The sequence below is a fragment of the Castor canadensis genome, chromosome 11 (assembly GCF_047511655.1).
Source record: "Castor canadensis chromosome 11, mCasCan1.hap1v2, whole genome shotgun sequence".
Lineage (NCBI taxonomy): Eukaryota > Metazoa > Chordata > Mammalia > Rodentia > Castoridae > Castor > Castor canadensis.
The window spans coordinates 19,013,985-19,039,096 of record NC_133396.1 but is presented as its reverse complement, the minus strand read 5'-3'; the positions used below and the strand labels follow the sequence as shown (position 1 = coordinate 19,039,096).

The following is a 25,112-nucleotide window of genomic DNA, read 5'->3' as shown; positions in this document are numbered from 1 at the left end:
TGATCAGTCAGGGAAATGGTGTATTTTGTGATGGTTGCTGGTTTGGGTACGGGGTTTGAACTTCAAGCTTCACATTCACAAGGCACTTGAACCACTTGAGCCACTCCACCAGCCCTGTGACGGCTTATCTTAATTGTCAGCTTGACTAGGTTGAGAAGGGCCTAGGAGACTAGCAAAGCATACCTCTCAGTTTGTCTGTGAGGGTGTTTCCAGACAGGATTAACTAAGGGAGGAAGATCCAGTCCACAGTCTGGGAGCTGGGATGGAATAAACACTAATAATGCTGGTGGCATGGCTCATGGTGACTTCCTGGTCACCATGAGATGAGCTGTTCCACTCTACCACACCCTCCCTATCACAATGGACTGAAACCTCTGAAAAGGTGAGCCAAAATAAACCTTCCCTCCTTTAAGTTGTTCTTTCAACTATTTTGCCTCAACAATGATAAACTAACACAATTGCCAATCTCCCTTGATAGCCATGGAGGAATGGGTTCCAAGAACCTCAAAGATTCCAAAACTCACAGATGCTCAAGTCTCTTTTCTAAAACATCATAGTACTAGCATATAACCTGTACACATCCTCTCATGTACTTGGAATCATTTCTATACTTATACCTAGTACGGTGTGAACACTATAAAAAATATTGTTATACTGTATTGTTTGGGGAATAATGAAAAGGAAAAAAGTCTACATGTTCATTACAATTTTTTTCCAAATATTTTCAATCCTCAGTTGAAAACTCATATCCATGAATGTAGGACCCAAGGATATGGGGGCGGAGAGAAACTATAATTATTTTCCATAACAGAAAGTGCCAGGACCAGATGGTTTCATATTTAGGAAAGAAATTATACCAATTCTATACAATATCTTTCAGAAGATAGAAGCAGAAACTGGAGATGTGGCTCAAGTGGTAGAGTGCCTTCCTATCAAGCTCAAGGCCCTGAGTTTGAACTCCAGTACCACCATACATATATGTATGTATGTATGTATATTAGCAAATAAATCCACTGAGTAAAATTCCAAGAGGGATTTATTCCACATATGCAAGGCTGCTTCAACATTTCAAAATCAGTTAACATAATTCATCACATCAATACGCTACAGAAGAAAAATCACATGATCTTATCCATAGTTGTAGAAAGAAATGCCATCCTGTCCTTTGGGGAGGCTGATGTGTCAAAGGCCAGTGTGTGGAACACCAGAAACTGGAATCAGTGTTCTGGAAACTTAACTGATCCCAGAAGGAAGTGACTGGGTATGAATAAAAAAAGCCAACTGCCAAGAAAGAGGGCAACCCTACAGCATGGGATCATGTGGTTGGAAGTTGCCCCCCAGGTCCCAGGCCCTGAACTGCTGTGAAGATTGTCCTTAGCCCTAGGAGAGGTAACTAGGGCTACCACAGGAACAGCCACAATCTGGGCCTGACACTTCCACTTCCTGTAACCTGCCCCTTCCATCCAAGAAACTCAGCAGTTGTGCCTCCCACCCATCCTCCTGAGCTTCAGTCTCAGGGCTAAGGCCATCCTAGCTTGCAGCTACATCCACCCAGAGGGAGAGGACCCCATCTTCTCTAGTCAACTGCTCAGCAAGTCTTGTGCCAGCCTGGCCACATGAACACCCAGGGATGCCTTTTATACCACCATAATTGAGGGGCACCTTGTACAAGTTTGCTTACTGAGCTTCTGCAGCACTAGCTCATCATGCCTCAGTAAAACCACTGAGCACCAAAAACTCTAAGGCCAGAAACAGATCCATGCAGCACAGTGGGGACAATGGACAACCCACCTGTGAGATCAGCCTGTGGGGATTACCATGAGCCTCGGAACCAGAGAAGATGCCTGGTCCCTAATTCCAAACCAACCTTCCCAGGCTCACCTCTGCCACCAGTACCCTCATGGCGGCTGGGACCCCTGGCAGATAAGAAGTGGAGGCATGGAAAGAGAGAGAGCGACTGCCTGTTCTCAGCCCCACCCCCTCCACGGAGCTTCCTCCCTAGGACACGGACCAGACCTTGGAAAGTGTGAATCAACATGTGAAGGGCAGCTACAACCACTTTCACTTGGCAAAACCCTCCAGGCAGGAGCCTCCTCCCCAGAAATAGAAGCTCAGGTATCACACCGTAAAAGAAGGAAAGAAGAAAAGACAAGCTGTGAGCCACTCTCCTGTACCTGCCACAGTGGTACTCTAACAAGCAGGACAGGGGCTGGGGAAGAGTTTCCTGCTCCCTGGCAGCCTGCTTTGCCAAGGTCAAGGCCAAGATTTTCCCTCTCTGCTAGCTCTACCAACACACGTCTCCCCCTCCCCTCCTCAACACACACACACACACACACACACACACACAGGCAAGAGGGAGTCCAACAGGACACCTCGGTCCTGGGAACGCCCTATCTAAACCAGGCTCCCCTGACCACATAGTGAACAGGGAGGGCCAAGCTAGGAGATTGAGGGCCCCTTATTCACACCTGCCCAACAGCCCAAAGCTTTCCTTCCCCCAGCCGGCGCCAGCCCCACCTGAGCTGAGACATGGCAGGGGCGTGGCCTGCCGCTGTCAAGGCCACGTGTAGGGCCCCAGGGAAAGAGGGAGGCGGGACAGAGGGAGGGCGGGCTGCTCTTAAGGTAGGTCTGGAGGTGAGCTTGCCCTCCCCTTACTCCTCACCTGGACTCTAAGCCATCTTGGTCACAGGAGCCAGTAGTGAATACAACGGCTAGCAGCCTGGGGACTCCAGGTAGGTGCCTTTATTCTTTAAGGAGAATTGAGGGACTCTCAGCCCCTTTTCCCTGACTAACTTAAACCATCTGTCTGCGGCTTTTCCACCTCCTCTAGGACTCACAGGGAAGGTAGAGAGAAAAGGGGAAGAGGGTGTGGATGGTCTCAGGATGACAGGATGACAGACCTCAGAGTTCAGCGCTTATGGTGACCTAAGTCTGTACCCTTCCTGTACAGATGACAGAACCGAGGCCAGGGAGGTCACAGACACAGACTCAGGCCTCCTGCCTCCCACCCAGAGGCATGCAGGAATGGGGGGCTATCCTGTGGGCACCTGCCTGCCGTCCCAGCTGCTGCCTTGCTGGGGTGGGGGAAGGGATGGGTGGATGGGGAAGCTCACTTTGAGTGTGTAAGGAATAGAGGGCAGGGTACTTTTAAGGAGACCCAGGCTTTGCCTTCTGCCTTCATTGACCTGGACTTGTAGGAGGGAGAGACTTAAGTCAAGAGAAGAGATGGGCAAAGACTCGGAAGAGGAGGGTTGCCACCTGCCTCCGGAACAAAGAAAGAAAGAAAGTAGAGTCCGAATCTGGAGGGGAAGAAGGTGGAAGGAACCTGCAAATAAAGCAGTGTTGGCTGGAGCCCTACCCTGTCCTACACACACACACACACAAGTAAATAGCCCTGAACTGTACCCTATGTCTTAGAGCAGGAAGAAGCAAGCTAGAGAAGTGCTCAGGTGGGGCCCAGAGGGGGCAGTGGGACAGCGTCCAGGAATACAGGAGTGAGACACAACCCCTGCCTGGGGGTCCAGTGGTGACTCTAGAGAGTTATAAGTGAGAAGAGTTTGAAAAAGAGCCTCTGGGCTGGCTTCTCTTTGCTCAGTCCCATGAGGTTCCAGAATCTCAGCGGGGCCAAGGTAGAAGGGGTCTTCGACCTGTGCCACAGCAGCATAGGATAAGTGTGTGGAAACTATGGGATCAGAGTGCCAAGGTTTGAACCCCGTTTCACCTTTGAAGGCTGCATAACCTTGGGTAAATCCCTCAACCTCTCCATCAAGGGACAGTTGAAAGAATGAGATAAGTGCTAAGTGTCTGTTATTATCATATCCCCACTCTCCAGGTGAGACAACTGAGACCACCCTGAGAGGAAAGTACCCTTGCTCAGACTGGCACAAAAGCAGTGTCCAAAATAAGTAGGCAGGTATCCTAGGTTCTGGACATAGGGTAGACCCAGTTCCTAGCGCACCCTGCAAAATCAGTGTCCCTAGCCTCCCTACCCCCATCCCCGTGGGGCTAGCTGAGAACCTTGCAGGATGCTCCCGGATCCTGTCCCAAGAAACCCAGGACACTTGGTGCCTATGTGGAAAAAGCCGCATCTCTAGCCCTGTGTCCTCAGCTGCCCTCAGGGAAGGAACTCAGAGGCCAGCTCTCTTCCACTGCCATTTATAGACAAGCTTCCCATGCCTGGATGCACCACCCCCTCCAGGTCCTGGCCAGGGAGGAATTGGCAGCGAGTCTATAGGAGCCATGGGGGAGGAAGTGAGGAGAGAGGGCCTGGCTTTTGTCACTGATTGTGCCACCATGGGAATGCCCCTCTCTGTACATCAGGTGTCCCTGTACACTTGAACTCCATGTAGCTTAAGGAGTTAAGACTCCAAAGCCCTAAGATCTGGGTTTGAATCCTGGCTCTACCACCTCTCTGGTTGTGCCACCCACACAGGTTTCTTAACCTTTCTAAATCTCAGCATCTCCATCTGTAAAATGGACTGATGGTGGGAGGTGCAACATTTCCTGGGGTCATACTCTATGAAAATCACATCCATTGGTGCCCTGGTCCTGTGAGTACTCAGTAAGTGGGGCCCCCATATGATGCTGTCTACTTCATAAGCCCCAATTTCTACGTAGTACTCAGAAGTGTCCAACTGCTTTCACACCCCGTCCGGGAGAATTCGAGACAGGAATTCTAATCCCGCATTTCACAGATGAGGAAACTGAGGCTCAGAGTGACACCACAGGAACTGTTGGGCTGGGATCCAAGTGTCAGTCTTCAGATTCCAGAAGCCACTTTCACCTTGCTTGTCGCAGGAGAACCAATGCTGAAGCAGAACATGGAGAAGGCATCTTGGAAAAGGGGAGAGTTGAGGCGTGCTAGGGGCAGGCAGCAGAACTTGTGGCTAGCATGTCCCAGCAGTCCCTGAACTTTCTCCTTCCCATCCCCAGCTATAAGAGACCAGCACATAGCATTAAGAAAGAACTTTCCACGGTAAAGGAAATGAGGAACTTGAAGCATCTCTTTCCTCAAGGAGCCTCCAGGGAGTGAATATCTTCTGATAATGTCACTCCCCAGCTCAAGACTCTTCTGTGACTCCCCATTACCCTCAGGGTTGAGTTAGCCATCCTGAGCCAAGCCTGCAAAGCTCTGCGGGGTCTGGCTAGCCTGGCTCTCCCACTCCAACCCTGCCTCCAGGTGCTGTGTTTCCTGGATGTTCAGTACTGCCTTGTGACCTCCCTGTGTATCTGCCAGGCCTTTGTACACTGTCCTACTGCTCTAAGCACTGACCTGCCTCTCACTCCCACCTGTCTGACCCAACTAGCTCCTGGTTTTCCTCCTTACCTCCCTTTACATGTCCCTTCCTCCAGAAAATCCTCCCTGACCTCCCCACCAGTGCTCACAGGGTCTCCTCTGCCTCCCCTCCACCCTGGGGACACTTTTTGGGGTTTTTTGCATCACTGGGGTTTGAACTCAGGGCCTCATGCTTGCTAGGCATGCATTCTTACCATTTGAGCTACTCCACCAGCCCAAAGCATCATTATTAAGGGAATTTTTTTTTTTCTTTTGTGGCAGCACTAGGGTTTGAACTCAGGGCCTCACACTTGCTAGACAGGCACTCTACTGTTTGAGCCACTCCAACAGCCCCTGGTGACACTCCTTACCATTGCACCCCTGCTTACTTCTCCAACTCACCAACTGGCCTAAGTGCAGGAGTCCAGTCAGCAGGCAGTTTACAGTCCTGTCCTGCTGTGACACTTGCTATCTGTGTGACCCTTGGACAAGTTATTTACCTCTCTGTGTCTCAGGTCTCTCATTTTAAAGTGAATAATGATGGTTCCTACCTCCTGAGGTTGTTATGAGGACATGAAAAGGTTTTATGTAGAAACATCAAGGCCTGTGTGCATAGTAAGTACTCAGTCAGCATTAGCTAGTGTTAATTAATAATATGCCTAGGACACAGCTATTCAATACACACACTCTTACATAACTAAAGTTATTTAATAATCACTGCAAAACATTTATGTGTCAGGCACACTATTCTGAACATGTTACAAATGTTAGCTTATTTTATCAATAAGGAAACTGAGGCACAGAAAAGTGCGTTGACTTACCCAAACTTGCACAGCCAGTGAGCAGTGGAGTCAGGCTGCAAACCAGGCAGTCTGGCCCCAGCATCTGTATTTTTAAGTAAATGAGTTGCTATGGCCCTTTGAGGGGAGCAGAGGCAGGGGCTTCACTTACTGAATTTACTCAGTTTCCACCACACCTCTTTCAGGTCTCGGAGCTCCGATTGGCAAGCAATCTGTATTTCTGGGATGTAAGTGAGGCTAGTTGGAAACCAGACACAATCCACTGGGGTCACTGCCTCCACAATGTCCCAGGTGATGTCTGGTTCCCTGCTAGCGGGAGGCCATACAGTCAGCTTGGCTTCCTGCGAGGAACCCAGGACAGCCCTGCGTCCAGCACCTAGCCCCAGCCTGCCGCCTCAGTGTCCTTACTACACCACCGAAGGCTGGGGAGCACAGACCCTGATGGCCCCCGTGCCCTGCAAAGGGCCCCCCACCAGGTTCCCGCAGGCCCTGCAGTCTGAGGCCAAAGCCCACTGCCTCCTGCAGTCTCCTGGTGAGCAGGCCTCAGGGACTCCACAGGACCTTGATTCCTACATTGACTTCTCGCTGGAGAGCCTCAATCAGATGATCCTAGAACTGGATCCCACCTTCCAGCTGCTTCCCTCAGGGACTGGTGGCCCCCAGGCTGAGCCTGCCCAAAGTACCACCTCAAGGAGCAAGAAGGAGGAACCTGAAGCACTGGGTAAGGATCCAGGGCACAGTGCCAGGAGGGTGCTGGGAACCAGACTTAGGGGGAGGTGCTGTGTTGCCCTAAACAATTACTAACCTCTCTGTTTTCTCTGCTACACAAAAGGGTAGCAGATACCTATCCAATTGTATTTGGTTCATGATTTTGGAAATTGACAGACACTTGTTGGTGTGGTTTTTTGTGAGAACTTAAATAAGTTAAAGTGTATGAATGTTTTGTGCAACCCATGCACATTTGTAAGGGCTTCAGAAATATGGTATCCCTGAACCTTACTGTTTTAGGGTATCTCTCTTTAGATCTTATCATGCCCTCACCCCTGAAATTATTATAAGATTGTTATTTGGGCCCCTGTCCCTGTTTAGGGTAGTATTTCTTGGGAGAGAACCAAGCCAGAAATAGTGGGATTAGAGAGACACAAAATTCAGTCTGTTTAGAGTGGGAACCCTGTTGTTAAGCAGAGCATGATGGTAACTGTTTAACAACTGGCTCTCTGGTTAGGGAACAGGATAGAGTGCCCTGACTGGAAGCATCTGCCCATTTCTAAGGTATAAATTCTCCCACTCTGGCCAGTTGCAAGCTATCAAGATGGTATCACTGAATGTGCAGTTGGGAAGAGATATGCTAGCCGACTGTTGCATAGCAATCCCACCATGTTAGCCGGGTGAGGCGGTGCACAGCTATAATCCCAGCTACTTAAGAAGCTGAAGCAGGAGGATCACAAGTTCAAGGCTAGCTTGAGCTACATAGTGTGACCCTATCTCAAAAAAATAAGTAAATGATAGACAGATATAGATAGACAGACAAACTGACAGATAGATAGAAACCTTTTTTACAAAAACAAAAAGGGGACCTGAGGATGTAGGTAACTCAGTGGTAGAGCACTTGCCCAGCTTGGTTAAGGCCCTGGATTCAATCTCCAGCACCACGAAATTTGTTTTAAAAAGCAATTCCAGTTTACCAATACAATACTATAAAAAATTTAAGAGAATAGATAAGATTAAAATGTAAAACAAGTGGAATGTGATGGATTTTGGTTATGACTGTGTTTTGGGGGGGATTTTTGCTTTGTTTATCAGTTTTTGTTTTCGTTTGGTTTACTTTTAATTTTCTTAGGCAGGGTCTCACTATGTAGCCTGGGTTGCACCATGCCTGGCCTACCTGTTTTTAATGTTCATTATTTCATCATAAGTTTATATAATATAATTTTTAATAATGCCTGAGTTTAGCAACCAGCTAGGCAAACTCTTGAAAATGTAACGATCAGCTCTTAACAAGCTGATACAAGCCACCACTAGCAAGCTACTGACTCCAACGGAATTCTGGAAATCCCTGCATCTGGATTCAGTTTCTCACACTTGAATGAATTTCAAGTATACTCTGAGGATGAAGGTCAAGGAGTAGTGGCCCCATTAGACAGACTGGAAGATTGAGGCCTCCAGTTTAAACAATCGGCAGGAGTGAGTGGTGCAGTTAGGATTACAGATAGAATCCATGATAACTTCCACTTTTTGAGCACTTTCTACAGAATCTGCAGTCCTCCCAACCCACCCCTGAAAAGTGTTTTACTCCCATTTTGCAGATGAAAAGCTGAGGCTGACAGGTTGAGGAAGAAGCTAGTCTATCCTAACCACTAGATTCAGGAGACCTTATACAAGCTGTTTACTTGACTTCCTTTTGTCTTCCATTCCTCGTCTGTAAAATGGAGATAATAAGAGTTCTTACCTCAAAGGGATTAAAAGAAATAACATTTGTTGGCTACTTACCACAAATCCTGGCACACTGAGTCATAAATGGTGGCTTTTTTATTAACAGGGGGATTGCATGTAGGGGCAGCCCCAGGGTAGGTTTGGGCTCTGGGGTGAAGGCCAGCCCTGTACCCCAGCTCTCTGGCACCCATCCCAGGCTCCTGGTCTCCAGCCTGCTCCCTCTCCTCCTGCCACACATGGCAGGCTAGGCCTGTTAAAAGAGCTTCCTCCTCCTTCAAGAGCTTTCCCGCTGCTTCAGGCCAGTCATGGGCACGTCACTGCAGGGAAGTATCTTGGACCTAATTACTGTTGGCAGGAGCAAGTCCAGGGTTTTAATGTTCATGCCCCAAGGCAAGGGTTCCACCCGTCCAAGGCCAGTTGAGACAAGATCAATCTCTGTAGCGCATCCACAAGCATGGAAGGAGTAGATGGCAATTAGGCCCTTCCCCTGTGGAAGAGACTGATGACCTGCCTGGGGCTGACAGGCAGTGGGGTCTGCATCCTCAGATCCCTTGGACACAGCCTGCATTGTGAGCAAGGTCCACCCAACTCTGGGGAATAGGTAGTAAAAAAGGGGGATGACAGTGGCTAACGGCCCCTCACAAAGCTGTCTACTTCTGCCTCAGTTCCTTCTGATGGAGAAAAAAAACAAATCCTCTACTCTGATACCTTTCATGCCTGAGTTCACTGCCTCCCTAGACACCCAGCCAAGTCAGCTTGCCTTTAGAAAGTTGTCTACCATCACTAAGAATGGCAGGCCTGTCACAGGGGTCAGCTATACGCTTTCCACATATCTCAGACTCCCAAAACCGTTCTGAAGACCACCACCACAGGTGACAAAACTCTCTCACAGGCCTCAGACAACAAGTCAAAGTGAGGTCACTTACATCTAAATGTACTCAATGTAAAGGGCTCACACACACACACACACACTACACACCCCATTGTGTCATCTCATGCCTCATGGGAACAAGCCTGTCGTGCTACTAGCAGATGTTCACTGTTCCTCTTTGCCCTAACTTGGAAAAGTTCAAAAATTAAAAATTGGCAATCTCTATTGACTCCTCCCCTAGATATGGATACATAGACTTTTTAAAAGACTGGCCCCTGTAATACATGGTCCAGTGTCTGAAGGACATAGTGGTGACTTCATTTTATACAGGAGGAAACTGAGGTTCAGGGAGGGAAGTGACAGTCCATAGTCACACAGCTAGCCTGTGGCAGGCCAGATCTCATACCCTGGGTCTCTGGGCTCCAAAGTGTATATTCCCATCTTTCGCTCTTTCTTGGGGTGGTTTCCTGCCCACTGGGACATCACAGAATCCATGTTTGGAGACAGTCTGTGGACTCCTCTTCTGAAGCTTGGCCTCCCCAGCACTTGGCCAACTTTCCCCTGGGTCCTGTGTCCCTGCCTCTTGCTCTCCTTCCTTTAGACCCACCCTACAGAGTCCCCACCCCGCAGGGATCATGACTCCTAGAAGCAAACACCATCCCCTCTTTAGCCTCTCTGCGACCTCCCACCCCATCTTTGGAACAGGCTCCCACATTTCATTTTCCAGCAATTTCTTCCAGGCAAGGCTGTTTGCCAGTCCCAAGGGAAGGGTGTTTAATAAGTGTCTCTCCGCCCCCCACCCACATGCCCTCCCTCCGCCTGCCCAGCCTGCTGCTGGCGCCTGCATCCACCCTGCACTGCTCAGACTTGCCCTACAGGCCTGTAAACATCGGCTGCACCCCATGATGGGGGGAGGGGGGCCTCCACCTCCCCAGCCACATTCCCCTCAGGGCAGCAGTGGGAGGTGACTCACAGCTCCAGGGCCCCTCCCTCCCTTCCAGCCCTGCTCTGGCCCCCACAAAAGGTCTTTGTGGGGTGTTTGGATGACCCAAGGAGTAGGGAGCCAGGAGCTTCACCAAGCCAAGAGACCCTCCCCAAAGCAACCAGGCACCTTCTCACAGGCAGGCATTCAAACAGGGTCCCAAGGAGCCCCCTCCTCATCCTGAGAGGCCCCTAAACAGAGTTTAGGAGAAGTTGAGTTCCTCTGCTCCCCAGCTGTGTGACATTAGACAACTCACTTAACCTTGCTGAGCCTTCATTCCTCATTTGTTATATGAGAATGAATAACATTTCAATAGAGTTGTTGTGAGAGTTCAAAGAGATAGTACACTTAACATGTAGTGTGCTGGTACATAGCACTCAAATACTAGTCTTTTTTAAAAATTGCTGTTCAGTGAAGCCCTGAGTTCAAACCCTAGTACCATCAAAAAAAAAAAGGTGGTTGTGCAGTAAATGTCAGCTCCACTCCTATTGCTCTCCAAGCGTCAGTTTTCTCCTCTGTAAAAACAATGCCTCTCCTACCTAAGGGCTGTTACAAGGTTCAAAGGTGGTTATGGGCATAAACACTATAAAGTCCTATAAAACATAGACCTGCCCTACAGAGGTGCACTTGCCAGCCTTCCAGAAGAATCCACCCTCTCCAAGGTCTCTTCTCTTTCAGAGCCTATAATACAGTGCCCCAATTATTTTCCTTTAGCCTTCATCCTCCTAAGCAGAAGAATGCCCACCTTGGCTAAAGAGTGCTCCCTTTGGCCAGTGTTACCTCCCAAAAGCAAGCAGGACAGGAGTGCTCCTTCCTTGGGGCCCACTATGGGTCAGGCTCCAGGCTCTGGTCACCATGTATTTAATCCTCACCACAACCTCAGGAGGTTGAGTTTAGATCACCACTTTGCAGACCAGAAAACTGAGGCTCAGGGAGGTTAGAAAAGTAATGCAGTGCTTCCTAACTGGAAAGTGGCATTGTCAGGCCTCACACCCAGGTTCATGTGACTATAAAGCTGGACTTTTCCTCCACCCCCTAGACTAGCAAGCCCAGGTCAGCCCAAGACAGTAATGCTCACGTGTTTCGATACCCACCTCCACCTGACTCTGCAGGCTCAGACAAAGATAGGAACCATTTGCAAGGCCAGGAGGCCCTGCCCAGGAGCGAGCTGGAGCAGGCTGGGGTTGGGGGAAGGTAACTGTACCAGGCCAAGGCAGGTGGGAAGTCAGCAGACAGGGGCTGAGGACACAGGTTCTCACTGGTTCTACCGTAGCGTCCTTCTTGGGGAAACAGAGGTAGGGCTCATGGCTCTCCAGAGAGGGCCATTGCTGCATCCCTAACTCCCACCACCTCTGCTGAACTGCCCCAGGACAACTCCCTCCCCCAGGTCAGGAGGAGGTGCACCCATTCTCTCCATGGGGACAGCCATAGGCCAACCCACCCCACCTCCAGAGGAGGAACAGGGGTTTGGAAACCCCAGAATACTGAGTACCTCAATGAGGAATAAGAATGAGTCAGCAGCCCAAGGGCATCAGATAACCAGCCTCCTGGATAACCAGTCTCCGTGGTTGCATGCATCAGTCATGAGCATGTGTGACTGGAAGGCCCAAGGCTCAGCAGTGCAGTCATACCTGCCCTCAGGAAGCTCCCAATCTAAACCAGAGCTCTCAAATCTGCTGTGACCACATCTCTCAGAAATGCAGATTCTGATTATCAGACCTGGGTTGGAGCCTGAGATTCTGCCATCTGACCAACCCCCAGGTGATACAATGACGTGAGGCCATAAGTCATATCAGTGATGCTAGAACACTTTGGAATCACCTGGAAACCAATAACACAAGCAAACAAACCAACCTAAGGCCTAGGCCCACCCTGGAAGATTCCCATCTAATTGGTATGGAATGCAGCCCCAGCTGTGGAACTCTTAAAAGTTCATTGGGTGATTCTGGGGTGCAATCAAGCCTGAGAATCCCTGCCTTCATGGTGGATGCAGACAGAGAAGCAGCCTCCATACACCCTGAGTGAGAGAGGCATAAGAGGACCTTTCTGGTGTGGGTGTGGTAGAAGAAAGAGATAATTTCCCAGATTTTAAGTACCTACTATATGCCAGACACCAATCTCATTCCATCCTCCCTGTGACACCAAGAGGCTGAGCATAGTCAGTCATTCTACAGGTGTGAATGCTGAGTCTCAAAGTGGTGAAGCCACTTAGCCAAGTTCTCAGATCCTAAGTGCCAGAGCCAGATCTCAAACCCAGATCTGTCTGATTCCAAAGCTACTGCCTTTGGAACTGGACCCTGGAACTGAGTGCTGACCCTAATTACAACTAACTTCTCCTCTCTGGGCCTGGGCCTCAGTTTCCTCACCTGTATAAAAGAGGGGGGACCAGATGGTCATGAGTCTCCTTCCTATGAGTCCAGGCTCCCAGGTTTCACCAATTCTCATTCTCTCTCTCTCTCTCCCCTCCACCCAAAGACATAAAGTATATTGAAGTGACCTCCACCAGATCAAGGTGCCACGATGGCCTCCAGCGCTGCTCCAGCCCGTCTGTCACCCCACCCTGTGGTTCCCCACGCAGTGGTGGCTTCCTCCTTTCCAGAGACATCCCCCGAGAGACTCGAAGCAGCAGTGAGAGCCTCATCTTCTCTGGGAGCCAAGGCAGGGGTCCATCTTCTCGCCCCTCCCCTTCCCCCAGCATCTCCATCCCTTGCCAGGGGAGCAGGGCCTCAGGCTCCCCACTGGTAGCTTCTCCAGGCTTGGAGAAAGGACTGAGAGCCCTGACCCCACAGCAGGGCAGCAGGGTCTCTGTGCTATCAGCCAGTCCAGCCTCAGATGTCAGCTATGTTTTTGGAAGGTAGGTACCAGAGTTTCTGACTTTGCTTTTATAAAATCATATGACATCACACTCTGTCTAAGCAAAAATCTGAGCATGGGAGATCTTCTCTACCATAAACAGCCATTCAGATCTCAAACTCTCTCAGGCATTTAGAACATAATTCAAAATACAAAAATCTTGGCTTCTGCCTTCTAAGAACAAAGCCTCTGCACTAATGAATCTTACCTATGTCCTTTCCAGCCCTGACAGGAAGGGTTTCAAAAACAGGGATGTACTTATACTCTGGGGGCTTGAGGTGAACCATTAAGAATGAAAGCCTCCTTCCTTTTGTCACTGACAAAATGTAGTATTAGGGGCCAACCTGCCTGGGAATATTTACAATGGTCCCATCTCACTTTTCTGCAGTAGAACTGCACACACACCCCATCATACCCCAGGAAGACCAAACCACAGAAGCTGGCAAAGAGACCAGGAATCCCACAACCATGCCTACTGGCTTGATGCAGAACTGGCCTCCTCATCCTGCAGCTGGGGAGTTCCATCTGCATCAGCCATGGACATGTTCAGCCCAGGGCCAGCATGTCTGCAGGGTTCTTGAGAATGATGAATGGACAAGTGAGAACCTGCAGTGACCATTCAGTCAGACCTGCCTGGCTGGGAAAGCAGAGGGAATCCAGGTCAGCCTAAGCCAACATAGCCTGCAGGGGGTCAGCTCATTGACTACTCTAACTTTGTTTTGTTTTGTTTTTGAGTCAGGGTCTCACTATATAGCCCAGATTGGCCATGAACTTGCAATCCTACTGTCTCAGTAGGACAGTGCAGGGATAACTGGCATGTGCACCATACCCAGCTCCTTTAGATGACCAAAGACCCTATAATGCAGGGTCATTTCTCTATTCTTCAGCATCCTTATGGGACGGGTGGGCACACCCTTTGCTCTGGGCTTGGGATGGCAGGTAGGCAGTGCTTTATTTGATCAAAACCATGGCACCCACATGGCTAAATTCTGAAACCTTTCTCTGGCCTTAGGTGTCCACCCCAACACTCTAACCCCTGCCCCTACTCTCTCTCCTGCAGCAGCCAGTCCCTCCTCCACTCCAGCATCTCCAGCCATCAGTCGTCTTCTAGATCCTTGGGAAGCCCAGCTAGCTCTAACTCCAGCCTCCATAGCCTTGGTCCAGTGTCCCTGTGTGTGAAACCCAGTGACATCCAAGCCCCCAGCAACCCTACCCTGAGCGTGGGTCAGCCCAAAGCAGCCCACTCCCCCACAGTGGCCAAAGAGCAGGCCAGCAGCTGCCCCCCATCCATCACCAACTCCATGGTGGACATACCCATTGTGCTGATTAACGGCTGCCCAGAACCACAGTCTCCCCCACCTCAGCGGACACCAGGACACCAGGGCTTTGTCCAGCCTGGAACTACTTCTCCCAGCCACCCCTGTCAAGCCAAGAGCCACAGCCAGACCCTACCAGATGCTGCCTTCTCCACATCCCCAGAAGGTATGTTGTAAACTAACATCTCAAGCACTAAAAGGTTTAGTTGCAGGGATAGATAAAGTACCCAATGGGTTTCTGCAACAGCCAATCAACAGTTTTATTGAGTACCAACTATGTGCCCAGCACTATGCCAGGTCATGAAGATACACAAATGACAGTCTAGAAAAAGAGACCAAAACCAAGAATAGCTGTAGATTAAGGTAAGCACTGAAGTACAGATGTTCTGGTCCTGTGAGTGACAGAGGAAGAAGCGATTAATGCAGAGGATATGACATTGGAGCTGGATCCAGAAAGCAGAAAGGAAGTGCATGCCCAGGGCAACCCCTGCAGAGAGAACAGGGACTCCACAATCAGGACGGTGTGCAAGCATGTAGTGCATTTAGGAAATGCCTGGAATGTTGGGTGCCAGGTGAGGTAATCGAGAGTAATCTGGAACCAGATTGTGAAAGGCCTTGAACACCAAACTGAAAACTGGATTTTTACCCTTTAGGCATCAAGGGGCCATCAGAGTCTGGAACAGGGATTCTGGACAGACTAGAGTCAGTAGTTCAGGCTTAATGGTTCATCCTGGCAGCTGTGTGGCAGATGGATTCCACAGGAGAGAGCCAGGGCAGGGCTCTGGGGGTGGAGGAGCAAGGACAGAGCCAGACAACCCTCGGGATGTCCAAGCTCAGATTGATGACTAATCCAAGGAGAGCCAGAAGGCGCGTCAGTGCTCACTCTGACGTTAGTGGATGACGAGAACACAGAGGGGGTGAACAGGGAATGGAGACAATGCATTCCAACACAGACAGCTGAAAACCACAAAACACCAAACACCCTCCTTCCCGGAGCCTGTGACTTCAGGCATCCAAAAAGAACACAACTAACAGAACCCACAGCAGTAAACACACAGGCTGAGCTGTAGCACCCCCTGGGCGCACACCTCCCACAAGCAGAGCCCCGTCTCCTCCCCCTGCCATCGCCATCCAAGGTTGGATCCACCTTGGACTTCCCAAGGTGACTCCTGGGGGTGTGAAGAGCTCACTGTAGCCCACTGCTCATTCCCACATATGCATCAATACAAGCAGGAGGAGATGAGGTGACAGATGTACCTTTGAATCTGCTCTGATAGTTTTCCTAGAACAAATCATTTGCAGATTATAGCATTGCTTTTTTATGAAGAGTTACTCTCAACTGGCCACAACATAACTTAAGATGCTAAAATTAAGAATCTCTGCTCTCTGCCTTAGGGACACAGGAACATGGGCATTTTGGTGTCATAAAGAGCATACTAGCTCAGCTGGGTTATATTCCCATTTTGCTTTGGTGATGCCTAGAAGAATATCATGCCAGGATCTTACCAAATTCTGAAAAATATTCTTCATTTTCATGGGCTGGGGTAGAACTTGGTGGTAGAGTTGCTGGCCTAGCATGCATGAGGCCCTGAGTTCCATCCCCAGCACCACCAAAAACAACAACAAAAAAAAATCACTTTCATTTCACAGGCTTATGGAACAGTAAAGACCCCCTGAGGTTGTTTAGCCCACTGACTGACTTCAGAAATCTGAACCATTTTCCCAAATCAGTCAAGAGCCCAGGCTCCTGACTTCTGGGCACAGGTTCTTCTAGCCAGGACTATTGTTGTCCTGCCCTTCAGAGAGTTCAAAGCTCAATGTAGTCTCAGAATTAAGGGAAAGGAGACAACAGTGTAAAATCAAACTCACACCCAAGAATCTTTTATCTATCCTTATGTCAGTGTCCACCAGGCAAATTAGGTTTTTCATCTATTTAGTTTTGATTCCTTACCAAAGATACAGGGGACTTTGAAGTCCCAGATGCACCAAACACTGGAATCCTTGTTTGGCAATGCTTCTTTAGATAGTATGGAGATCCAGTGCGGATAGGGTCAGGGAGGGTGGGTCGAATGGGACCTCTGGGCAGAGGAACAGCACAGGACTTTAGCATACTCTGCTGATCTCTCTCAGCAACCCTCTGTCCAGCCTGCAGTGTCCCCCTTCTCTGTCTGTCTCCAGGTCCTGCCAGGGACATGCAGCCCAACATGAAATTTGTGATGGACACATCTAAATACTGGTTTAAGCCAAGCATCACCCGAGAGCAAGGTAAAAGGAAGCATTATGTTTCAGGGGACAGGTGATTCAGTAAGCGGGTCTGGTCCTGCACTCTGCAACAGGCCAGTGGGGCCAGGATCATAGGGATAAAGGGACTAGCAAATAGTGGGTTCAGGGAAGGTGGGGGCAGTGTCCTGCTGACCTCATGGAAATAGGAATCACAGCAAAACTCACAGAGATTAGACAGTGGAAAGGACTGCCTGGGAACAAAAGGTGATTTTGTAACGACCCTATCAGGCTGGGGACAGAGTGTCCATGTAGGGTGGTATCTGCCTCTGACCCAAGGATTGTTACAGCAATTGAGCTGCTGAGGAAGGCGGAGCCAGGCACTTTCGTCATCAGGGACAGCTCCTCCTACCGAGGCTCCTTCGGCCTTGCCCTGAAGGTGCAGGAGCCCCCAGCATCTGCCCAGAGCCGACCAGGTATGTACGTGTCTCTGCTCTCCACGGGGTGTGGTGGGCTCTATGCCAACCTGACACTAGCTCTCAAGGCCACTTTGGCATCAGTTCCTTAGTGACTTCTGGAAGGAACGTCCACTTCCTGGCTCTCCCAGCTGCCCTCCAGCACTGAGGCACCATAAAAAGCCTCTTTCACTGCAAATCTGAGTTGCCTCTGCCTTCCCCAGTCCCTCAAATTCCCTGCTCCACCCTCATGGTGGGAAAAGGAGGAAGAGGGTCCCAGCCCCTTCCCCAGGCTGTGGTCTTCTGGAGATTCACCTCTGTCCAGAATGGATTCATCTCCAGGGAACCTAAAGTCGTTATGTGTGTGCACTGGCTTATCACATATGTGTAATAGCACATCATGCATGTATGATAGCTTATCATGTGCCTTCCCTTGACCTCATACCCTCATCTGGTAACTCAACACACATCTCTACCATGTGCCAGATACTATGTAAGGAACCAGAGACCTGGGGGAACTACAGGCAGATCCCACCTCATTGGGAAGATAGATGAGAACCGATAATGACAGTACAAGGTACCTAGGTAATGGTCCCTCACCTAAACCCTAGAATAATACCTCTTATTTAATGGATGAAGTAACTGAGGTTCAGAGAGTTAATGACCCCAGAGTAATTAAGTGATAGGATCAACAACCCAAACGAGTTCTTTATACTCTGCCTCACTGTGAGGAAAGAAAGTGAGGGGGTTTGGGGGTCAGCTCAGTGGTAGAGCACTTGCCTAGCATGCACAGGCCTTGGATTCCATCCCCAGGACCATAAAAAGAGAAAGGAAAACAACCTCTGGGGTGGGTGGTGGCTTTCAAGGAAGCCTTGCAAGAGGCAATGAGCCCAAATGGAGGAGGAAGTTGCTGGCCATTGAAGAGTCAGAGGGCAAGTGTGCCCTCCCAGGGCCAGCCTGTCTCCAGCAGGAATGATTTAATGAGAAATAATGGCATCAGAAACAGGGTGGGTAAAGAGAAAACCACATGGAAGAGCTGATATTTGGTCTAAGCAGTAATTAAAAACATTTTAACCAAGAGAAAGTTGTCCTAAAGGGAAATTACTGGACACAGAAGCCACTGAGTGAATGTGCTGGCATCTTTGGGAGAAGGTCTTGAACTTAGGATTCCTACCTGTGACTCCACCTGAGACAGTGACTGGCAAGAGAGCCTTGGGATGGACCCAGAGGTGGGGGTCAAGATGGATTGGGCCAGGATTTGGCTAGCACTAGGCTCTGGAACTCCCATCTTCTTTCTTTGTCCAGGTGAGGATGGCAGTGACCTTATCCGACACTTCCTCATTGAGTCTTCTGCCAAAGGGGTGCATCTTAAAGGAGCAGATGAGGAGCCCTACTTTGGTGAGCCTTCTCCCACCCCCTCTAAGAGGCCTCCATAGCCTCCAGGCCCCTGGATTGGGGGTTCTACTCTCCTGCCCTGTTTTTTTTTTTTTTTTTAATTATTCATATGTGCATACAATGATCCTGCCCTGTTAAGGGAGCCGGGAAAGCCCTACTCATGCAGGGCTGCCCTTTCTTTTACAGGGAGCCTGTCTGCCTTCGTGTGCCAGCATTCCATCATGGCGCTGGCCCTGCCCTGCAAACTCGTCATCCCACAAAAAGGTAGGTGCAGGCCCCACACAGGCAATGCCAAGCTGCCAGCCCTGTTGATTTTCACTAGAAAGGCTCCCGGTGATTACTTCTACCCTGCTTATAGATGATTTCAGGGTCATGGTTAAAAGTGCCTGCTCTGGAATGGGTCAGCCTCTCCACTTCCTAGCTGTGAAAATTTGAGAATGCTAACCTCTGAATCTCAGTTTCCCTCTCTGTAAAATGAGGCTCGTCTTCATCATGCCTACCTAAAGTATTGGTGTGCAGCTTCAGTGAGGTAGCTCCTAGCAAGGCTCTGGGCCCAGTGTCTGGCACAGAATAGATGCTTGAGAAGATAAAGAGCCTAAATTCAACAGTGTGGAGAGCGCCCCCTCCCCCAGGTCCAGCATTTCTTGAACACTCACACATTACTATAACCTTGTGAAGTAGATAGTAGCTCTTATGGCCCATTTCACAGATAAGAAAATGAGGTCCCATGCCTAAGAAACTTGCCCAAAGGCACACAGAGTCAGACGAACCCCAGGTCAGCCAGCTCCATCCAGAGCAGACAGCCCAACAGATTCCTACACATGACAGAGTCAATCATTTCAGGGCTGTGCAGGGAAGGTGGAGCTAAGGGGCATTTCTGAGAGAGAAGGGTGTGGGAGCCCCAGAGGAGTGATGGGGAGAGCATCCTTTCTGCAAAGAAGAGCCTAGAGTTGGGATGGACACACAGCAGCAGCCTAGGGGCTGGGAGGGATCAAAAGGTTTGCAAGCCCAGCACACCTGGTTTCTCAGTCAGTCACTTCCTGGAGGTGGAGGTGGAGGTGGGAGGTGTTCAAAGGGATTAATGAGGTCTGCTCCCTTGAGAGGGGTCCACTCACTCTACCCCCACCCCCTTGGGGGCTTGTTCCTTTGCTGTGGCTCAGAATTGGGAAGTGCAGATGGGACCTCCGACTCCTCTGCAGACAGCCCCACCTCTTGCCTGAAGAAATCTGCCGGTAAGTGGTAGGGGTAGAGAACAGGCTCTCCGTGCTGCTGCCCATCCCGCCCTGCCCCCGCACCTCCCTGCCCTATGCAGACTCACACAGGCCCACACATGCTTCCCATCACTGCTTTGTTTCTGCAGCTTTAATAAGGTGCCTCATCCCCCACACCCCCTCTAAACAAGGAGATGAGAGGCTTCAGGCTATGGGCCAGCAGGGAAGTAGGCAGGGTGCTGGCAGGCTTACAGCCCACTCTGCACACACATGAGCACATGCATGCATGCCAGGGTCTCACAGCCTCTGAGATACTGCCCTGGAGATGGTCTCTAGGTCAGGACCTATCAGCAGGATGTCAGATCTGAGTCCTAAGGGCTTCAACACAGGAAAGGCCCCTCCCTCTAATTCCAGAAGCCAAACATCAATCAGCACTTTTCTCAGTGACAGCTACTACTCTATGTGCCTGGACACAACGTGACATCCCCTCCCTTGTCCCACCTTGGAGAGTCAGGGGCCAGAGCAATGCAAAGTGACAGACATCCCGAAGCCCTCTGGGATTGGCCTCAAATTTCAATCACCCACATACTCCCTACCTGTTTGATGACTCTAAGGGGACCCTACTGGAATCCTGAAGAGAAAAGGGATCCCCTCCCCCAGCTCTGGGCAGAGGGAAGGCCTGGGTGGGGTGATCCTACTCCGAGGACCCTGGCTGTAGACCTAACACGGTATTTGCATCCCACAGGTTGTCATACCTTGTTCCTGACCTCTGTGAGTGTGGAGACCCTGAGTGGAGCCCTGGCCGTGCAGAAGGCCATTTCAACCACCTTAGAGAGGGATGTTCTCCCCACGCCCACCGTGGTGCACTTCAAAGTCACTGAGCAGGGCATCACCCTGACAGATGTCCAAAGAAAGTAAGGGCCTTCCCTGGCCTAGGGGCTGTAGGGCTAGCAGATCAGGTTTAGAGGGGAAGGTGAGCCAAGCACCAGTGATAAGAGCAGAGTTCAAGACCCTGTACCCAATAAGACTGGCAACGTATCTAGGTGTTGCCAAGTTCCCTACCTTCCCCAGGACTTACTCCACTGACCATCTGTCAAAGCTTCCATCATTGTGACTGATGGGGATAAAATTAATCAGTTTTCATTGGATGCTGATTACATCTGCACCCTCTGATGAAGCATTGTTCATAGGCTGACCTCTGGGACACAGAGTGTAATTCAATCACTCAGTCCCTTGGGGACTCAGTCTAGCAGGAGCCTGGTACTAAGCTGGGCACTTAAATAGGAAGAGGCAAGGTAGGACCCAGATGTAACTCTCATCCTCAAAAAGTTAGTGGCATGGTGGAGGATGTCAGAGCACCACAACATGAGGCTACGAGGCAGATGTGTTCCATGGGAAAACAGAAGCACAAGACTGTGCTGCCAGGCCCAGCAGGAGGAATGTCATTGCAGGTTATAAGGAGTCTACTTGGAAGCTTCTTGGGAGACAGATATCAGATTTGGGGGAACCAGGGATTCTGGAGACCAGACATAGCACCAGGACAGTCCCTAACCAGCCTCACTTCTCTCCTGCCTCCACCCAGGGTGTTTTTCCGGCGCCATTACCCACTCATCACCCTCCGCTTCTGTGGCATGGATCCTGAAGAACGGAAGTAAGTTCAAGGTTGGGCCTAGCTGCCCTCCGCAATGTCCTGCTGACTCTGGGACTGAGATGGCTGAGAGAGCCTGTGAACTCCAAGGTGTCAGGAGCCACAGGTGGGGATGTGGCTAGCCAGACTCTCTCACTGCTCATCAGAGTGCTGAGGAATGGAGCGAAGCCTGATTCCTCACTTCTGTTGTGTTCCTTTCCCACAGGTGGCAGAAGTACTGCAAGCCCTCCCGGTAAGGCCTTCCCACCCTATGAGGTGTCCCTATGGCAGGGCCCCAGACCCAACAGGGGGAGGAGCTAGAGAAGGAGGGAGGCCCCATCTTTACCTAAAGAGCCCACCTTAATGGCAGCACAGGACTGTCCTCAGGGAGCTCCCAGTTTGATGGAGAAGAGGTGAGCCTGGGAGCCCTTGGTCTTATATAAGAAGCATAAGCTCTACCTCTATAGTCTGTAGGGGTGCCCCAGACTGATGTCAAGTAGACCCTTGGCCTCAGGGAGCTTCCACTCTAACCAGCATTACACAGGTCTTGTCCTCAGGGAAACCCCATTCAAAATGAAGGTGACCCAGAGCTTGAGCTCAGGGATCTCCCAGTCTGATAGGAGAGGTACCTCCTTCCAGGTACTGGAGCCAGTTGGCTAGGGGAGGGTCAGGGAAGACCTAGGTGTAGGCTGAGTGCCCCACCTCCTCCCAACCTACTCCCATCAGCCTGATAACATCCCTGCATCCCACCTGCACTCAGACTGCCCTCTCTCACCAGGATCTTCGGATTTGTGGCCAAGAGCCAGACGGAACCACAGGAGAACGTGTGCCACCTCTTTGCAGAATATGACGCAGTCCAGCCAGCCTCCCAGGTCATCAGCCTGGTGGAAGTTCTGCTTCAGGACACAGATAAGATGTAGGAGGAAGTTGCTATCTGTGCACCTTCCCTAACATCCTGAGGGGCTAACCCAAGAACCCATCTCCACCCCTGGGACAAGGCGCGGTGGTCACACCGACTGAGTCATCTATTGGACTAGAGAACACATTCAAGTTGAAACCCTTGGACCTGCTGTGACCGTCAGCAGTAACCTACATCCAGACCCTACCCTTGGCCTCAGTTTCTTCAACCACAAAAGAAGGCCAACAGACATGACAGCCATTCTTCTGAGATATCAGTGGGCATCTTTAGCATGCTCCTGCATATTCTAAAGCACACCCAAATCTGAGGACCCATGCATGAAAGTCACCTCCAAAAAGGATCCTGTTGGCAGCATCAGCCTGGACCCCACCTACCTGACAATCTGAGCTGGAGACTGGTGACTCCTGTCTCATGCAAACAGCAGGTGCCAAGTCAGACCTGTGGGGCCTGAGGCTAGGCTGGTGACGGTCTGTAAGGATTGAAGACAGACTCACTCTCCCTCTGTAGCTGTTCCTGACCTCACTTCCTAATGGCCTATTAGATCCACCTGCCCAGGATTCTGCAAACCACCAAGACTGTGGTTGTGGGGGTACTGTTCAGTAGGGGGAACCTGCCCTCATGGTCAGAGCAGATCCAGCTGTCCTCACATTCTTCACGTCCAGTCTCCTCCCCTGCCTTGCAAATTAGTATCAGGCCCATCTTTGCTTTCAACTTCTTGGCAAGCAAATGTCTCACAGCTGGTGTCACAGCTGCCTTAGCATCATGTATAACCCACATCTGGTGGGTAGAGGCAGAAAGGCCCATTTCTCTAGAGCAGACACAGTGTGTCTCTCTGGTTCTGCCTCAGCTCCAGTCTTGCTGAGTCTGTTTGTCCCAGAGCACACAAACCACTCTACCACTGTGTGGTATCAACCAGCCTCATAGCCACAAGGGGGCAGCAGAGAGTCAAGAATGCAAAGCAGCACTTGCCTAGGCTGCAAGAAGGTTGGCCCTTTCCCGCCCACCTCCACCTCCACCCAGTCAGCTCCCAGAAGCCGGAGCCCTTTGTCTAGCAGAACTGGGTTCCTCAGGAAACCATCCCATTGGGTGGGAGGGGGAACTTGGGGGAAGAAGCCCACTTCGACTCCATGCAGAGCAAATGTCTGGCCCTGTCCAGCCCTAGACCTGCCAGAGCATCTTTATCTTTGGCTAAGGCTGGGCGTGATGGGTAACAATTTCAACCTCAGAAACCAAACAGGACTGGAGCAGCCCTGAGCTGCTGGCAAGACAGGCTGAGACCAGCCCACCCAGCCAGAGCTCAGGCGCTGCCCCAGCCCCCAGAATCAGCAGGATGTTAGCAGAGGTTCTCAAGTTCAGACAAAAGGCTGGCAGAGTCCCCCAGACCCTCATGAGCCTCCCTGAATGCCTCTCATTATGAAAAATAAAGTGTCTGTCTTTGCACAACAGTTGATCCTAAGCCATTCAGAGCTAACTTCTCAGAGGTAGGGTCCTGAACAGAGAAAGAGTCCTAACTTAGGAGGTGGCTGTGTCTCAGAGGACACACCCCACCCCAGGCCACAGCAGTACAGGGTCCATTGGCTTTCACTTCACAAACCATTGCTTAAACTACTGCCCCTCACAAGCCCACCACAACCACTTTGCTGTCTTCATGACCCCTTCCTGTCTCTCTGCCAGGATAAGTGAAGGGTGGGTTCCCCCGTGTCTGGCAGGAGAAGCTGGAGCAGCTCAAGGAGAGTCTGGAGGAATCCCTGAACCCAGATGACCCCCAAGCTACCAGCTCAGCTCTGAATAACTGCACAATGGCCCCTTCATCCCCCACAAGCCATGGGAGCAATATCTGGGCATCTACCAGCTGGCTACCCTCCATCCCAGGGTAATACCCCCTCCAGACCTGCTCTAGACACCATGGCAGTGAGGACATGACACCGGGTGCAGGAGGAGGCTATTCGTTTTCCTAAGAGCCTTAGGGATAAGGAAGCCCCTTCTCTTCTTCAGGCTAAGCTGTGTGACCCAGTGGCAGGGGCTCTTCAAGGGCCTGTGAAGAGACCTTCCCAACAGCTGCCCCTGCCTCCCTTCCCACTGCCCAGCTGAGGGAATTCTTTCCACTTTCACAGGGACATCCCAGGAATTGTCTCTCCAGAGGTTCCAGGCCTTGTAGCTCGGTCTTAGCCCCTCCTTGTCACCCCTATAATGTCTCTCTTCCCCAGTTTTTTTTTTTTTTCCAGATTGTTTTTTGGAGGGGGCAGTACTGGGGTTTCAACTCAGGGCCTTCTGCTTGCTCTACCACTTGAGCCATACCTCCAGCCCTTTTGGCTTTGGTCTTTTTTTTTTTTTTTTTTTCAGTTAAGACTTCATGTTTTTGCCCAGGACCAGCCTCAGACCTTAATCCTTTTACCTATGGCCTCCTGAGTAGCTGGGATCACAGGTGTACTCCAAAACAACCAGCGAGCCTGGGTCTCATTATGTAGCCCAAGTTGGCCTTGAACTCAAAATCCTGCCTCAGCCTCCCAAGCTGGCTTTCCCCAGTCTTTCCATCCCTCCTTGACTCTTTCTCCAGCTCTGTACACACAGACACCACCCACCCACCCTCTATCCCCTTGCCTTTCCCACTTTATATGTCCTTCCTCCCCTTCCTCTTCATCACATCTTCTCTACCCAACCACCTCACCCCAAACCCATCTTCACTCTCTATGAAAAGCCCTTCCCTCCCTCTTGCTCTTTTCCAGCTTCATTCCCTCTCCTCCTTCATTCAGGT

General features: G+C 50.5%; 1 protein-coding gene across 1 annotated transcript; it reads left to right on the top strand.

Moving 5' to 3' along the window:
• The first annotated feature begins 2,628 nt into the window (after positions 1-2,628).
• Positions 2,629-23,800, top strand: Tns4 (tensin 4). The gene is made up of 13 exons (XM_074045679.1): positions 2,629-2,732; positions 6,261-6,796; positions 12,837-13,215; positions 14,275-14,696; positions 16,709-16,795; positions 17,101-17,226; positions 18,511-18,603; positions 18,787-18,864; positions 19,761-19,832; positions 20,557-20,725; positions 21,394-21,462; positions 21,665-21,691; positions 22,217-23,800. Exons 2-13 carry the CDS (start codon positions 6,358-6,360, stop codon positions 22,356-22,358), a joined length of 2,103 nt encoding a protein of 700 aa, XP_073901780.1. The 5' UTR covers positions 2,629-2,732; positions 6,261-6,357; the 3' UTR covers positions 22,359-23,800.
• Positions 23,801-25,112: the final 1,312 nt, after the last annotated feature.

Excerpts from the sequence above, each read along its gene's own strand:
- Tns4 (XM_074045679.1), top strand. The coding sequence starts at position 6,358 with ATGTCCCAGGTGATGTCTGGTTCCCTGCTAGCGGGAGGCCATACAGTC. Across the intron at positions 17,227-18,510 it reads ATCTGCCCAGAGCCGACCAG|GTGAGGATGGCAGTGACCTT; the intron begins GTATGTACGTGT and ends TTCTTTGTCCAG. Across the intron at positions 21,463-21,664 it reads ATGGATCCTGAAGAACGGAA|GTGGCAGAAGTACTGCAAGC; the intron begins GTAAGTTCAAGG and ends CCTTTCCCACAG.